The sequence below is a fragment of the Armigeres subalbatus genome, unplaced genomic scaffold (genome assembly GCF_024139115.2).
Source record: "Armigeres subalbatus isolate Guangzhou_Male unplaced genomic scaffold, GZ_Asu_2 Contig1544, whole genome shotgun sequence".
NCBI lineage: Eukaryota > Metazoa > Arthropoda > Insecta > Diptera > Culicidae > Armigeres > Armigeres subalbatus.
Window position 1 is genome coordinate 291126 of NW_026942334.1, and position 16965 is coordinate 308090.

The 16965-nt window shown below is 41.5% G+C and overlaps 1 protein-coding gene across 1 annotated transcript in view; it reads right to left on the reverse strand.

Moving 5' to 3' along the window:
- LOC134202966 (uncharacterized) overlaps window positions 1–15377 on the reverse strand; it is a 280830-nt gene extending 265453 nt beyond the window's left edge. The window contains exons 1-2 of the mRNA XM_062677968.1: window positions 14970–15377; window positions 12565–12701 (exon numbers count right to left, since the gene is read on the reverse strand). Coding sequence (XP_062533952.1) covers window positions 12565–12701; window positions 14970–15156 — 324 coding nt within the window. The 5' untranslated portion in view covers window positions 15157–15377. The remainder of the gene's footprint in view (window positions 1–12564; window positions 12702–14969) is intronic.
- Between the last annotated feature and the right edge of the window lie 1588 nt (window positions 15378–16965).

A 16965-nucleotide genomic window follows, 5' to 3' on the forward strand; every position in this document is an offset into this window, starting at 1 on the left:
AAAGACAAATACGGTTTTAGAGGAATCGATGCGCACCACCTTTCCACGGCCATGTGAGTGCGGAGCTCCCTCGCACAACGAAGGGTGAAGAAGATCTTTGGGAAAGGATTTTATGCCGCTTTCAGCAACGATCCATTGTTTGCCGCTGATTGGAGCTTTACGTCTTGAAAGAAAGTTGTAAAATCCGCGACGGATGCGGCCAGTGTGAGGAGGGCACCGAAGGGTTCCGCAGACAGAAAGCCATGAATCAGTTCAACCGTTTGAAATTGGAAAATCTGTTTTCGTTTCAAGTGAATTTCGTAGACTGAGATGGGATGCATTTTACGATTCGATGATTGCCGAAGAAACTGAGAACGTGCAGTTCGCAAAGTATTGACTCCAACAAAAGTTTAATGGAAATTCCTACTTCAGAGCGAAGCAGAATTGGAGCATCGCAAACAAAGTACGCACGCAGTAACTTTGTTCGAAATTCACTTTTATTTGACTTCATCATCGTCGTCGTTCGCACGGTTGGGAAATAAAAGCGAAGGAAACGAAACTGATGACAATAAAACGACGAAAATGAGTGTCGCTTCCGGTGAAAGATGCTGCCCAACGAATTCCGAGACCTGAAACAACCGAATGAGATGAGTCTAAATGTGTCGGCTGAAGTGCTCTCTCTATGAATGCGGAGACGAGCATGATTTTTTTATGAGAACAGCCGAGCCATTTCCTCCGATATGGTCCGGATCCTTTCCCCAGAATTAAGAGGATGCGAAAAGAAAAGGCAGTCAATCGGAACGGTTGTACGCTTGTACAAACAGATTTAGGGGAAAAAATAGGTAAAAGCTGGCACTTAATATCAACAAAAATACGATTATATGTATTTTGCGTTTACTTTCGTATCAAAATAGGTATATGCATCAGAATTGACTTGAAATTTTAAAATCTTTCTGCCTAAGAGAATCAAATCAAAATTCAGTCCTCACTATTCGTTCGGTCCATAGACGTAGGGTAAACTGGGGTAATATGCATTCTCGGGGCAAAACTACCTTTTGGTGTTCTTAGCGGCGTTTAAGAAATATTTTCAAAAATGATAACAGCTGGATTGGCAGTTCGAGATCCGACCTACACGCGCTTTAGTGAAAACTATGGAAAAACTAACGAAAATATCTCCAAAAATCCCAAAGGGTCGTTTGGCCCCGGGGTGCATATTACCCCAGTTTCCCCTACGTCATATTTCTTTACTTCATTGGAATAAAATCCAATCTAGAACCTATCTATTACAAGAATTTTTATAAAGTGCCTTTATAAAATTTCATAAAGTGCCTTCAGGTTGCAAAGCACAGAATTATTTTTCTCTGTTTTCCGGAAATAATAAACAAATTAATATCCAGAAAATGGCTATTATTTAGGAATGCTAACTTTATCCGCCCATCGGCAGTAAATCAGCATATAAGGGTAGCGCGAAATAGGCTCCGCTTAAATTTAATAAACAGGCCAAACTGGCTCAATTAATTATAACCAATAATAAACATTTAGAAGTCCTATTGATATTGGGGAAAGTTCATCAGTCTGATTCCATCATAATTTTACAGAAATCAATCACAATCAGTATCAGATTCTTGGGAATGAAAACTTTCGCAGTGATTTACAAACTAGCCCTCCTAACGACTACCAGGAATAAGTCTACCTACATTCGTTAGAGAGTGACTTTTCCACCTAATCAGCGTGCGCTACAGAACCAGAAGCAACACTTCCGCGCCCTTGGTTGACTAACAAGCAAACTTTCCTCTTCTGTGCATTGCACCAGGCAGTATTAAGTGCTGTTTCAACTGTGTGCCATACACCGACGTCAGTTAATTAAAATCTCTGTAAAAAAGTTCATAATTGGAACATACGACATAGATGCTGACATATATGTAATACCGCAAATTACGAAAGCTGTCGGTTTTTAACACCTGCACGTCTCATCACATAATTGGTATAAGAAAGTCTTGAAATGTTTGAGATTTATTAGACATTTACTTACCAGCTAAAAAGTAATGTTTGTCACAGTTTGTCACTGCAGTGCCACGTATGTAAAATATTTTAGGCGTGTATGATTTTGTTAGTAATTTGAGACGGAAATTTTCGTATTTTCGGAAAGACCACCATATTATTGATACCCAAGCACAAATCTGTTAATTTACAATAAATATGTGAAGACAAAAACTCAGTTAATAAATGATATATGAACTCATATTGGTTGCTCAGCCCATTTTTGTTTTGTTTAGAAGAAAAACTAATCAAATTAAAGGACGTATACTTTCCAGCCATACATCAACTGCCTTGCAGCCGTATATCTCCAGCAGCAAGTCCTGAACCCAAGAAAGAAGAACCTGTGCCATCAAATCGTCCACGGAAAGACGCCACGTGTTCTGATGATGCCTTCGGGCGGGGCGGGCGGTTTGTTCGTTCCCGTGTCGAAATCCGCATTCGACATCGTCCGACAAAACATGTAGGTCGTACAAACAAAGCAATTCTAATAGATGGCCGCTGGTCGTTTTCGTTCGCTGGCGCTGATTGTTTGTGGGAGAGGTAGCCATAATCAACTGTGCTGTGCGCCTCGGGGAGAGTGAGGTACGGATGGAATGTTTTTCTACGGATCAGCAGAATACTTCTGCAGGAAGAGGGAGGGCAATGTATCACTTGGGAAAAACTGCAGCATGGGGTTTCCGTTTCCCACTCTGGCCGGTGGGGCTGAGGCTGAAGATGAAATGGAAAATATGATGATTTTTGAACTCGGTGCTTGAGTCAAACGGTCGTATCTTGCCAGCTGCATGTCGCTATTGTTGTTGTTGTGTTACTCTATCGAATTCGTAACAATTAAGAAAACATGATCCCAATTACGAAAATAAATTTTAAACCAAATTGAGTTGCAATAGTTTCGAATACATTCTTGCCACTTTTTAGGATCAAGACACATAAGAAATATTCGCGACTCACTCATTGCAAGTAATTATGCTGGTAACACAAGATATATAGGCAGGTATTCATACATTGACAGGCATAAGCTTTCTATTTTTGAAAAACGGACCAAGCTCCAGGTGGAATGTTGATCCATTGAGCAGAAAGTCTCTTGATTCCAAGTGATTTTCATTCTTTTGCATTCATTTTTATGCACAACCGCTTTTGCTGAAAGAAAAAAAAGAAAACTTTCTGTCTCCGTGAAGAAAAAAAGCAGCTATTTTGGCAAAGAAGGTACAGTTTATATTTGTTCCAACAACTTTGATAACGCTATTCAGACAACTTTTAAATTTATCGTACGTTTACGAAACTATTAATTTCCGGAGCTATGTATTCCAGTTTACTGAGAAGAAAAAATGAGATCTAGTTGGTTCCAGGCTTGAGAAATAATCTCTAATTGATACAACACATCCGTTGATCGGTTCATAAAACGTAATGCTAAGCGTGATTTGTTATTTGATAACAATAATTTGCCAAATCGTTCCAAACTCAACATCCTATTGATACACCCATACCTCCTATGCTCTCATATTAACTGATATTCAGAAGTTGAGTTATCAAAGAGGAAAGAAAATATACAAACTTTTCCGTGATGTGAACGAGCTTTAGCCCGCGCGTCCTCAATTTGGAGGGTGCTTTTATGTAAATAATTAATTTATCCGCTCTTGTGCGGGATGGGTTCGGAACATGAGGAAAAATATATGTAGTCTGCTTATCTTGACTGCTACGTTGCGCTGCTGGTTGGGTGGGAAGAATGACGACGCCAAGGTTGTCATGTAAGTCACGTTCTCACATTAACAAGGTACGTGGGCAACCGGAGGTCGGTACTTGTGGATATTGTGCGGTGTTTTGGCAGGGAAGTTGAAGTCTGTTGTTTTTCGTGGTGGGTATATGTTTCTTTCCGGGCTGAATTTTTTTCCTGGTAGGCACATCTTGTGGAAAGATGATGAATGGGCTGACGAATAACGCCTTTGCCCAAGAAGGAAACAATGCGGGATGATGGTACGCAAACTATTTGCAAAGTACTTCAAGAAACCTCTTGTGGAGTTATTAATAGGTTCTAGGGATTAGGGGACATGCGGATTAGGAGAGTGGTTAATTAATTTCGGTAATGCAGACTGAGACAAAAGGCCGTTTATTAATATTTATAAAAGTTATTATCGCATGCGTTAGTCTAAAAATATATTATATAAATATATATGATATTTATAAATATTTCCCAACATTTTTGAATATCCTAAATGGGTAAAAATGATAATAATCATAATTTTCCGAATTTACTGCAGATTTTTTTTGCATTATCTCTTGAAATCAAACAAATCTTGAGTGAAAGACAATTAAGCTATAAGATTAAAACCCAACAACGTTAGATTAAAAAGGTCCTCGTATTAAAAAAAAGTACGTTGGAGCAAAAAAAAGACAAACATGCCAATTTTGTATGAATATAAGCGCTGGCGTTATAACTACTTCCGGGGTTGTAGTTGAAAGTTAAAAGCTTTATTGCTTTACAAAGCATTTTCCTCATATTTTATTTTTTTTATCTAAGAGACCTTTTTCCCTATGAGGTGAACCGGTCTAGGACCGAAAACCTCATTAATAAAGACAATAAAAAAAAACTTTTTCCCTAAGCGGCCCTGCAGTCGTTGTGGGCCACGGTTAGAAAACGACCAACAAGCTATTCCAGGATGATTTTTTATTTTGAAGACCTAAAATTCTCACCAAAAATTATACTTTTATGGTTGCTTTCCTTGACGGTACGAAAAAAAAGTAACGAAGAATGTGTTGTTATTATTGGGACACAAGCGAGCGCTCAACTGACTAAGAGCACCTCACAACTAAGAGCACCTTCAACTCTTAAGCAGAGTTATAGCAAATACTATTACAAACAACTATGCTTAACATGCCAAGTCTCTATTTCTTTCATCCAGTTTTCCACGAGGGGTAAAGAACGCCAGCTTGCCTGCGGGTTAGTCTCTGATTTAACGATTGTGAAGGTCAATTGCACCCACCGCTCCGAGCATTTTGACCAATTCAAATATACTCAAGAATTTCTTTTATTTTCTTGGTGATTTCTTCAGGAATTCATTCAGGATAGAAAATTTCATCAAAATCCCTTAATTAATTAATTCGAGGTCTTTCCAGAAATTCGCTTTGAGTTTTGTCAGAGCTTCACGTAGAAGCCCTGGATAGCCAAATCCTATTCACGCCCTGGGAATTCTTCTGGAAATTCCTTCAAGAACTCTCCCGGAAATTGTGCAGGGATTTTTTTTTCACAGAAATATTGAAAATTCCTTCAAAAACTTTTCAGGGAGAATTTCCGACTGAATGTTTGTGGGAGTATCCGAAGGAGTTCTCAAATGATTTCCTGGAAAGTTTCCTGAAGAAGTTCGCGATGGAGCTCTTGGTTTGTGTCCTAGGAGGATTTTTTTGAATACATTCTTGATGGATTTTACGATGGACTTTCTGGGGTAATTCTCGAGCGAAATTCTTAGAAGAGTATCTGAAACGTAGATACTAGAAACGTAGATACTATTCCTTCTTCTTCTTATTAGCATTACATCCCCACACTGGGACAGAGCCGCCTCGCAGCTTAGTGTTCATTAAGCACTTCCACAGTTATTAACTGCGAGGTTTCTAAGCCAGGTTACCATTTTTGCATTCGTATATCATGAGGCTAGCACGATGATACTTTTATGCCCAGGGAAGTCGAGACAATTTCCAATTCGAAAATTGCCTAGACCGGCACCGGGAATCGAACCCAGCCACCCTCAGCATGGTCTTGCTTTGTAGCCGCGCGTCTTACCGCACGGCTAAGGATACTATTCCTAGAAGAGTATAAAAAAAGAGATTTTTTTCAAATGATGTTCATAAAGAATTTTTAGAAGAAAATATTTAAGAATTTCCAAACAAAAAATTGTATAAAGTTATGAAATAATTTCAAAATTAAAATGACTTAAAAAGTTATCCCTAAAATCTGGGTCCTGTTGATCCATTGTACACTATATCAAATACAAATATGCTTGTAGTACAAAGCCTTCTATAAAAGGTTTTGCTTCTGGGTGGTTTTATAAATATTCTGCTATTCCTAAATGAACAGAAAGGCAAAACAAAATTTGCGTTCGATTTTTTTGACATAGAATACGTCCTTCGGGAAAACATAGGGGGATCATTCCGCAGAAACAAGTTTGAGACCGTCACAAAACATGGTCAGGAAGTATGGACTAATAACTCAGCCATCTTCCAACCGATTTTGATGATTTTTGTATCAATCGTTCGACAAATTCTTTAAGATTTTGCACAACTATTAAAAACAATTGAATGATGACGCTAAACTATTGAAAAATTGAATTTCGTCAGCCACAATTATGCACAGTTAATTGCCTTCTTCAAATAAATGCGTTTGCCCGGGATAAGGCAATCAGAGAAGATAATGCATTCTTCAAATGTACGCGTTTGCTCGGCACCAGGCACACAGAGTATATAATGCCTTCTTTATGCGCTTGCCCGGTATAAGGCGATCAGAGGGGATAATGCCTTCTTTAAATTAATCCTTTTTCCCTGTACAAAGTACACAGAGGAGATAATGCCTTCTTCATGCGTTTGCGTTGTATAAGGCGAACGGAAAAGAGGATGCCTTCTTCAAATCAACGCTTCTATCCGAAGATAAACAGAGTTCTCTCTCTCACCTACACACAATATACGTCACTACCCAAGTAACATTTTAAGTTTTATTATGCTCTTAAAGACCATAATTTACTCTTCCAAAGTGTTATAAAACCAGCATAAAACCACAATGTTCTTCTCTTCCTCACTAACTATTACTCACTCACCTACTCTTACTCACTCACCCGCTCTTACTCACTCACTTACACTCAATATCTCAATCACTCCTACTGACTCACTTACTCTTAATCAGTACTGCAAAAGATCGTGATCGTCATAAGACAGATAGCAAAGCACTTTTTTCTTTATCTGGTGACCAAATCATGAATCGTTGGTTCTTTGATCAATTTTGCATATAAAGCAGTCATGAAAGGATGTTGTATTTTGTTTTAAAATTAAAACTTCTAAATTATTTTAATATATATATATATATATATATATATATATGCAGAGAACAATTACTGGACGATAAATTATTCATATTCCTTGAATCCAACGAGTTGAAAGCGGCAATAAACAAAGATATTGCAAACTTTCATGTCCTGTCGGGAAATAAAAATTAAAGAGATTTTTGCAGCATGCCTTTCATTCTTCGCGTTTCTATAGAGAATCAGAGGGCAGATATGTAAACACCGCGTGACATCTCTCATTAAAATTGACAAACTGCAGTACTGCTCTTAATCACTCACTCTGACTTATTCACTCACTCACTCTTACTCACTTATTCACTCTTGCTCACTCTCTCAGTCTTACCACTTACTTACTCTTACTCGCTAATCACTCACTTTTACTCATGCAATCATTTTTACTCACTTACTCACTCTCACTCACTTACTCGCTCTTACTCACTCACTCTAACTCACTCACTTATTCTTACTCATTCACTCACTCTTACTCATTCGCTTACTCACTCACTCACTCTTACTCACCCACTCACTTTTGATCACTCACTCGCTCTTACTCAATCACTCACTCTTACCCAAGCGCTCAGTTACTCTTATTCACTCATTCACTCTCTATTACTCACTCACTTACTCTTACTCATACGTTCACTCACTCTTACTCATTCGTTCACTCACTCTTTCTCCCTCACTTACTCACTCTTACTCACTCACACACTCACTCTTACCCAATCACTCACTCTTACTCATTCGAACGGTTACTCAGTTACTCACCCACTCTCTATTACTCACTCGCTCCACTCACTCACTCAATCTTACTCATTCGCTTACTCACTATTACTTACTTGGGGCAGCAGGGACTTTGTCCAAGGGCTTGACGACCCCTCCCCATGGCCACTGCGAGTTAGAGCGGGACCATCGTCTCTAACCCCTAATCCCAAGGCGTCAAGCGACCCGTGCCGAGGGGATGAATTTCCAGGGGGTGAAATAATAAGCTAGGGCTTTAACGGAGCCTGTGGGGTATCTGGGCACCCTCCACAGTAATTGTCCCTTACCGCGTCATGCAGGGCTCTGGCGTGGTGGACCTCTTTTCCCGAGCAACTCGTGGGACCAAAATGGAAAACCAAGTCAATTCTTCAATTAGTGGTAGTAGTGTAGGCGACAACCCCTTCGCAAGAGGTGGGTTGTTCAGGTCTCCGCCTAGGAGGCCAGAGGCAATAGTCGGCAGCTCAGTGCGCAGCGCGAGCGTGGGTCACTTAACCTTTCTCTCGGCTAAAAAAACGCCGGTAGAGGTTATTGACGGCCCATGGTTTGTGGATGCGATGAACCGCAAACGCGATGGGCTTTCGGCCTTCGAGGTGGCGACGGAACAGCTTGACGCCATCATCGACTTTGCGTCATCAAAGCATAATATCAGTAAGGACCTCAAGAGGAGCTTGCAGAAACTTCGAAAGTCGATGCTGGACGCCAACCTGGAGAGGGTGGTCGGGACGGCCAAGTGTAAGCCCGTGAAATCCGTGGAGTCGAGGTCTACCCGGACTGAGGCCCAAGGATTCGTGGACTCGGCCAAGGTCGAATCGACCGAAGGCGTGCCAGCGAAGACGGTGGTACCAAAGTCTACCCAGACTGAGGCTCAAGTATTTGCGGGTACGTCGGGGTGACTGCTCCAACGGAGCAGACACAAAAACAGGGAGACAGTCTCCAGGGGATGATCTCCCTGGAGGCCGCTCCAAAACGCGGAGGGTTACTACCCCGAACAAGAGTAGTGGGTCTGGGAAGCTGAACCCCGGCCATGTACCGCCAAAACCGGGGGAGGAAAGACCAGGAAAGGTCCGTCCACCCAGGAAAAACGGTGGTAAGGGGTTACGGCAAGCTGAGAGCTCTCAGCCGCACCAGTCTAGGGAAATAGAGGGGGATGACGCCTCCTGGACCCTGGTCAAGAACAAGAAGAAACCGAAGACGTCAAGGGCCGAAAAGAAGGCCCAGGCGAATGAGGGTAGCAAAGAAGTCTAGGATAGGCGCCAATCGCTCCAGGGCGATGCCCTAGTCATCACGGCGGACGAGGCTAAATACTCGGACGTCTTGAAGGCGATGAGGAGTGACGTCAAGCTCGGTTAACGCGGCGCCGACGTACGTCAAATAAGACGTACCCGGATGGGCGAGATGATCCTCGAGCTGAAGCGGGCGTCTCGCAAAAGGGCGCCGCCTATAAGAAGTTGGCGGAGGAAGTCCTAGGTGAGACGGTCAAGGTGAGGGCACTCACGACGGAGGTGAATCTAAGGGTTAAAGACCTGGACGAGATCACCGAAGTCGAAGAGCTCGTCCACGGCACTGCGGCGATAGTGTGAAGTGGAGACGCCCACCGCAGCCGTTCAGCTACGGAAAAGGTCCGGCAGGGACGCAGGTAGCATCGGTTCGGCTATCTGCAGCGGACGCCTTCAAGGTAGTCAAGTTAGGGAGCGTCAAGGTGGGATGGTCGGTGTGCCCTGTGAGCATATACGAACAACCCGAAGTTTGCTTCAAGTGCCTGGAACCGGGGCACAAGCAATGGGACTGCAAAGGCCCTGACAGAAGCAATCTCTGCCGACGCTGCGGATTGGAGGGACATACCCAGTAAACCACATATCGTATAACAAACAGCAAATAAAGTCGCATTTGCATCCATCAAAAATCTAAATCGCATTGTATATCAAACTTTGTCATTTTATTGTCGAAAGATGTTGTATTGAGTGCATCGTATACGATAATTTTTACCGCAGTGAAAATCAATCGTAATTGTGTGAATAAAAATACGTAATGACTTATACTCCTTGCAATATCCTATATCAGTGCGAATGAATGTCTATGTGAATTGTAATACAATCGAAACCACTTCAGTCCAAATAGGTTGTAGAAGTTTCAAGCAGTTGTGAAGATATAAATTGTGTAGTTTATGTTGGGCAAAATACGAATTGCTTCAAGATGTGCAGTATGGCGCAGTGGTAGGGTATTCGCCTGCAAATGCAAAGATCGCATGTTCGAGACTTAGTGCTGGTAAGATTTTTTTATTTTTCATATTTTTATGTATAATCGTAATACTGTTCTCATAATGTCGGCAAAAAACGTATAATAAAACTCGTATGTACCTATATCGCCTCCACTTTGGTACGTATATAGCCAATCTGTGCATTATATACGATTAAGTTGGTTCTTATATAATAACCTATATCAACAGATATAGGTACCAAAATGTTGACTGGGTAAGGCACAATGCTGCACAAACCCTCCCAATTATTTGATTTGTTCCAGCAAAGCTGTGAACAGCAAGCACCCCATGGGGGGTTCGATGTGCCCGGTGTTTAAGCGTGCTGCAAAATCACAGTGCAGGTAACGCAGCTGGCTTGCTCGGCCTCGCCCGAGTGTTTGGTGTGCGCAGGTTTAAAGGAAACGGAGGAACACGTGTTGTTCGTGTGCTCACGTTTTCGCGCAATGCGTGACCACATGCTTGCCACATGTGGTCTGGACACTACCCCGGACAACCTAGTTCGGAGGATGTGTAAAGATGAAGTTGGCTGGAACGCCGTTTTATTGGGCGATAGCCGGAGCTACACAGAAGGTGGCGCGTGGACTCAAGGATGGCTAGTTCAAGCGCAAACAAGAGGTGGTCCAAGGGATCGGAATCGGCTTCATGGGTCATACCGGTGGTCATGCTCTGTGGTCGAACTCGATCCTTTTATCGAACAAGTGGCCGCGCGAAGAACAACATGGTATCGTCGCTTTCGCGGCGTTGGTCAACTCCAGGCGGGTTCCGAGCCGAGGACGGAAAGGGTCCTCGTCAAGGCTGGGGCAGGCGTAGGCACCGCGTCAGCAGAGTCCCTCTGTGTGCTGGCGAATAGGCCTTATCGCAGAAAGGTCAATTTGGGGTGCACGCGGCATCATCATTCTTGATATCAGTCGTGCAGAGGGAAGCAGGCGCGAAGTCGACCCTTTCCACCTTCCGAGGACATAGGGCGTGGTAAGGCCACCTGGAAAGCCGGCAACGCGCTGGTACGATACCATGGTGTTCTTCTAAAAAAGCGAGTTACTATGTTTGGTGCTGCAAGGACACGCAACTAACCTCGAGGGTGCGTTGTGCACTGGCCCCCCTTTGAAGCATTACTTTCTGGTTGTACCGAAGGGAATATGGGCTTGGCAGCAATGGAAACGGTTTAGCGGGTCGGGGATGTAGTCCTGCCTCCCTTGTTTGCTGTTGGAGGTGATCCCTAACCCCGCACTTCCTAGACAACCCAGGATGTCTGTTGAGCAGATTCCCCCTCCATTGTTTAGGAAGAACAAAAAAAACTATTACTCACTCACCCACTCTAAATTACTCACTCACACCTACTCACTCACCCTTACTCATTCTTACTCATTCATTCACTATTACTCATTGCTAACTCATTCTTACACACTCACTCACTCCTACTCACTCACTCTCTCTTAGTAACTCACTCAGACTAACTCACTAACTCATTGGATCGTAGATTCTAAGAATTGGATCACGCTTCATCCGGCTTTACGGCTTTTACTATTACCGACCAAGGAGCAACTTCAACCTTGTTGCCTTTGTAACCTTGCTGACGTGAACCGCAGTTAACTGCATTGGGTGCAATCATCGAATCTGAAACACATGAAAGTTGGCGGCCATTACCGCTGGAGGAAAACTGGATACTTAGTTCTATACTGCGTTGAAACAGTTGCTGGTGAAGGGCAAACTATTGTTCATTCATATGAATTCTGAATAAACTTTTATTGAGTAACATTTTTTTTTCACCGAAATGAAGTATAAACTTGAAATAAGGACCTATTCGGAGTACTGGCTCATTCGGGGTAGTGTCCTATTCGGGGAAATGGTATTCGGGGTAGTGATTCATTCGGGGTAGTGGCCTTCGGGGTAGTGGTATTATGGGTAATGGAATTATGGGTAGTGTCATAGAGTCACACCAAACAAATTTCATACGATTCGCTCTACTGCAATGCAATTTCGTTCAAATGGGCATTCAACCAAGCATCTTCTTGACTAAACACCATGTTCGAACAGAGATAAGAAAGAAAAATATTCTAAAATCATCCTGAATAGTAGTACATCGGTGGAATGTCCCGATTCAGCTTACTATCTTGGCTTGACCCTATATAGATACATAGGCCGATAGGCGACATAGACACATCTGATTGATGAAACCACATAAGTCGCTGATTAAGGCAAATAACATTTTCAATACACGTTACCCAGCAATTTACGAAATGGGAATCAATTTATTTATTTCTAGAACATTATGTCATGCAATATTTTGCCATCATCAAGTCAGATTTATCGATATTTTCAATGTTCACATCTGCAAGAACCAAACCGCCTAAAAGCATCTCGTTTTAACGAAAATCTCTCCGCCATCAATCGGAATAATGGGCTCATCTATTGCCACTTCATTCCAAGTGATACACATCATCAAATCACAGTCCTCTTCACAGTCCCTCGGTTCCGATAATGTCTTACCTGCACTATATCGCCCTGCTCGTTTCCGGAAGCCGTGAACGTCAGATGGCACAGGAATGGCAGTCGGTTCCATTGAGGTGGCGGTACCGTTAATGAATACGTTCGCCCTATGTCGCCGTAGTACGTTCGGTTGCAAACTGCGAAAGAAGAAGAAGAAGAAAGAAAATAAGAAGTTAAGCTCAAATCAAGCAATACCGCTCCTTCCGAAGGACATAAAAAAACAATGGGAAGAAAAGTTAGCAGCGATTCATTCCGAAACAGAAACCGAAGTAAATTACTTGGCATTTTCCGAAAGCATCCGGGACAAGTGAAATGAAATGAACTTGCACAAATGTGTGTGGTGGGTATGGGGCGGATGGGTGGATCAGATGAGTGAGCGTAGGATAAAAAGAGCTTCAAAACTTAGGCGAAGTGAAATTTAATTTAGTACCAGCGCTCCTGACACGACGGAGAATTTTCCCCAGAAGTGAGCAAGTCACTGCGCGCGAGTGAAAAGCGATGAAAGGTTGTTGATTTTTTTCCGGGGATCAAAAGCTCACAGGTTTCATTACAAGATGATGTGGTCTTATTATGTTAAAAGTTTACCGTGGGATAGAATTAGTTTCATTATTTTTGATGTTCAAAAGTTGCCCTATCGCAGAAGTGGTTCCCGAAGGATAGCCAACATAATAAAAATGCTCTCTGTTAAGTCAACAGCAGGAATTCCCGTAATTGAAGTGTTGGAGGAATTGATATTTATGAAACCATAAAGAAACACTGAAACTTAATTGGGTTTATTAAAGAACATCAAATATACACTAGGGAAATTTTGTAGAAAATTTCCCATAGGAATCCTAATAAAGTAATTGCGACCAACATAAAAATCACGGCTCACAGTAAGATGAGCCTACCCTAGTTTTCGTGGTTTTCGAATTGAGTGATCTATCGTCTACGATTGGCAACCGTACGGTGGCGGCAAGTGAAGTTCCTCGCAGAAAATCCGGTGCAAAAAGTCACCAGCGGCTCTATGCAATTTATCCGAAAAGCGTTCAGACAGCAAGCAGCGATGAAACTTCAACGTTTTGAGGCCTATATAATCAACAGTGTGGCCATCGTCAATGTCATGTTCTAGATAAGAGCATTGAGATTGTCCTCCGATAAGGAATGGTAGCCATTTCATTTAATCTCGCACGCCAAAAGAAGTACAAGCCTTATTCACTAGGGACTACCATCAAACCTTAATTCAGTGCTAGGGAAAGCTGACGGAAATATATTTCGCGTGCCACGCGCTTATTAACTAACGCGAATGAGCAACTCATTAGCATTTTTCGTGGGCATGGGTTGTCATACACGTAGGCGAAGATCATTCTGCAATCCCAGCACCCACGCGAGTGACAAGGTCGGAAGAAATTTTAATTATTCCTAACGCAAGCATATTATCATTCGCCCTCTGATGCTCGCCGCATTTTCTGTTTGCTCTTTGGTAGGAAGCTTAACTTTTGATGCTTTGGTTGGAGTTAACCAATCTAGCCCTACGTTGCCCTAAGATAGCATTTTTTGGATTTTCTAATATTTACAACTGAATTGAACAAAATGTGTGTTGCTCATGTTTTCGACGTCAAACTACTTTAGTTATTAAAAAAGCTCAGAGTATAACACCATTGATTGGCTGCAACCGTATTGCATGCAGATGGAAGCCGTTTTAGTTCACCGAATTAAACATGCTATTAGGATCGGGTACCGTTTACGAATTATTCTTAAACAGCCCCTCTCAATAATTGTCAAAAATGTCACTGTACAAGCTGACTGACAGCAGACTTGCCACGGACGTTCAAGATGTTTAATCAAGATTGAAGATTAAAGCCTTTGCACATGTCAGCTCAAGATGAAATCAAAACTGTTGCTGGATTTTGATCAGAGCGGGTCCGGAAAATGTTCGCTACACAAACAAATGAGTGGGCGAATTAAATTGCGATGGAAGACAATTTTCGCGGGCAGAAATAATAGAAAAAAAATGAAATTGGGTAGAAATGGAGCTATTCAATTATTTTTTGGTCAAATCGGAACCAACTTCAAAGAAAATCAATACTTGCATTGGAAAACTGAAAGATTTCTAAAGCGAACTTATGTGAAAGCTTGAAATTTCGAAGGAAATTTTTTAATAATCGATCGAGGGTTCCAAAAAAATATAATTTATATTAGGAATTCAACATAATAATGACTTCAAACGTGTTGAATCGAAATCGTTTTGGCTACAAAAAAAAATCCAGGGATCATACGACTTGAAACATGTATGGTAACCTGTTTCATAAATTCCAGAGACTTCGAATAAAAATAATAAGTAGAGAATTCAAACCATAAGAACTAAATATTACTAATTTTAGACAAGAAGAATATCTCAAAGCCGAAACAAAACAAAAACTCACCTGTACACATTTTCGGTTCATCACTGCCATCTCCACAGTCGTCCTTTCCGTCACAGAACTTATCCAGTGGCACACAAAACGCTCCACCCTTGCAAGGATACTCCGATATTTTGCAGCTAAAGCACAGTCCGGCGAGCTTCAGCGCCAGCGCCGCCATCAGCGAGCAGTGTATTGCTTTCATGTTCATCTGCAAAACCAAACAAAAAAACGAGACAACACAATATTAATCAACAATTCAAAATATAATTCATTTGTTGGCTTCCCTCAGCGTGTGCCACCTTCAGCGAAGAATTAAACAACAAAATTCTAGTATTATTGGCATCCAATTGTGGTTGGGAAATTAATTCGACACCGGCCTGGCTTGGACAACCCCCACCGAACAACGCCAAACCACAGCTTCACCGCAGCTTCCCAAAACCGAAGTGACGCAAGGACCGGAACAGATCAAACACACAAGTGGCCCCTCACCGCAATACCATCAGAATGCGTGCGTGCCGGCTGCTGCTGGCCGGCAACATATGTGCGTGTCTGAATTTTGTCGCAAACCATGCCACGCTACTGGGCACGAGAGGATGGCGCGGCACTGATTCAATTATGCATTCTAATTATGTATCTCTGATTTGGATGATAATAATTTCATACGTTTTTCATAATCTCTGCGGGTCGTCCGGCTGTGTCAATTGTGGAAACAGACTGAAGGTGAGGGAATGCAATTTCCTCAACGGCATAATCTGACTTATGCAATAAAATATGGTTTACCTCTTTAATTCAATCAACCAATTCCAGAATGCTTTCACGTGTGCTTCGATCAATGATCCTAAGCGCGAGAAATAATAGTCGATTCGTTAATGGTAATAAATAAATAAATAGTCCCACGTTCTACAAAATGTTTCTATCTCAGGGGGAAGACCCTTTTTATAATCAAAGATTTTGAAAGGATTCGAAATTTGATCGCAATTCTCAAGATGAAAGCAATAAAATGCTATCTACTTGGAAAATGGCACGAAATACAGGTTTCAGCTTTTCTGACAAACGCACCTAGCGACAAACCTTTATCAGAACCCGAACACAGTATGACAAGTATCATTTGCCTTGCATGATCTGATATTTCCGAGAATACGATGCTAATCTTGTAATCATTGTTGGATTCTCGAATATTTCCATAAAAGCAGAAACTATGATAGCATAAAACCGAAATTTTCTCTAGAATAAAGTGACCAAATATTTCTTGGGCCAATCCGGGACATCCCATGCATTTTTTAAATTTCAAAGCATATCAAATTGTTTCAAAAAAGATTTTTATCCTACCATCTTACAACATCTAGCTACTCGATTTAATAGAAACAAACATTCTGATATGAATTAAAAAAAAATGAAATGAGAAATCGGCCCCATCGTTCAAGTGTATTATATTCAGCTGTTCAATTTCGCCTCCGGTCGTGGAAACTCTTTAATAAGCTAAACGTTCTGTGCTAGTCTACCGGGTATTGTCCGTTGTTTTTTACTGTTCAGGTATGCCACTGCGACCACCTATTAGGTCAATTGTCCGTTGTGTAAGTTGTCGTTAGTGTTCAGTTTGAGCAACCATTGCTTGAAGACGGTGAAATTGTCTCGGATAAGCATATGCGGTATTTCGAAAAATTTCGTTTCAGGTGGTTCGAAACTAAATTCCGCGGAATTTCGCGGAATTTTAGCATGGCGAAATCGCATTTCTTGATTTCGTTTCGTTTCGTGAAATTACAAAAATTTCGCTAGAAAAAACTAGCTTCTAACGAAATTTAACGGAATTTCGAAACAAATTTAAACTTAAACCATTCTTCATATTATCAAACATTTTGGCTGCGCCGCTGAACAAAATCGTTAAGTTGTTTTCAAAACTTTAGAATATACATTTTTTTCTAATAACGCTTACTACATAACCCTATTCTTAGTTGACAAATACGTATGTAGTTTTCTTCTATAAAACGTCTTCAGTGTTTCCAAGTTTCAAATTTAT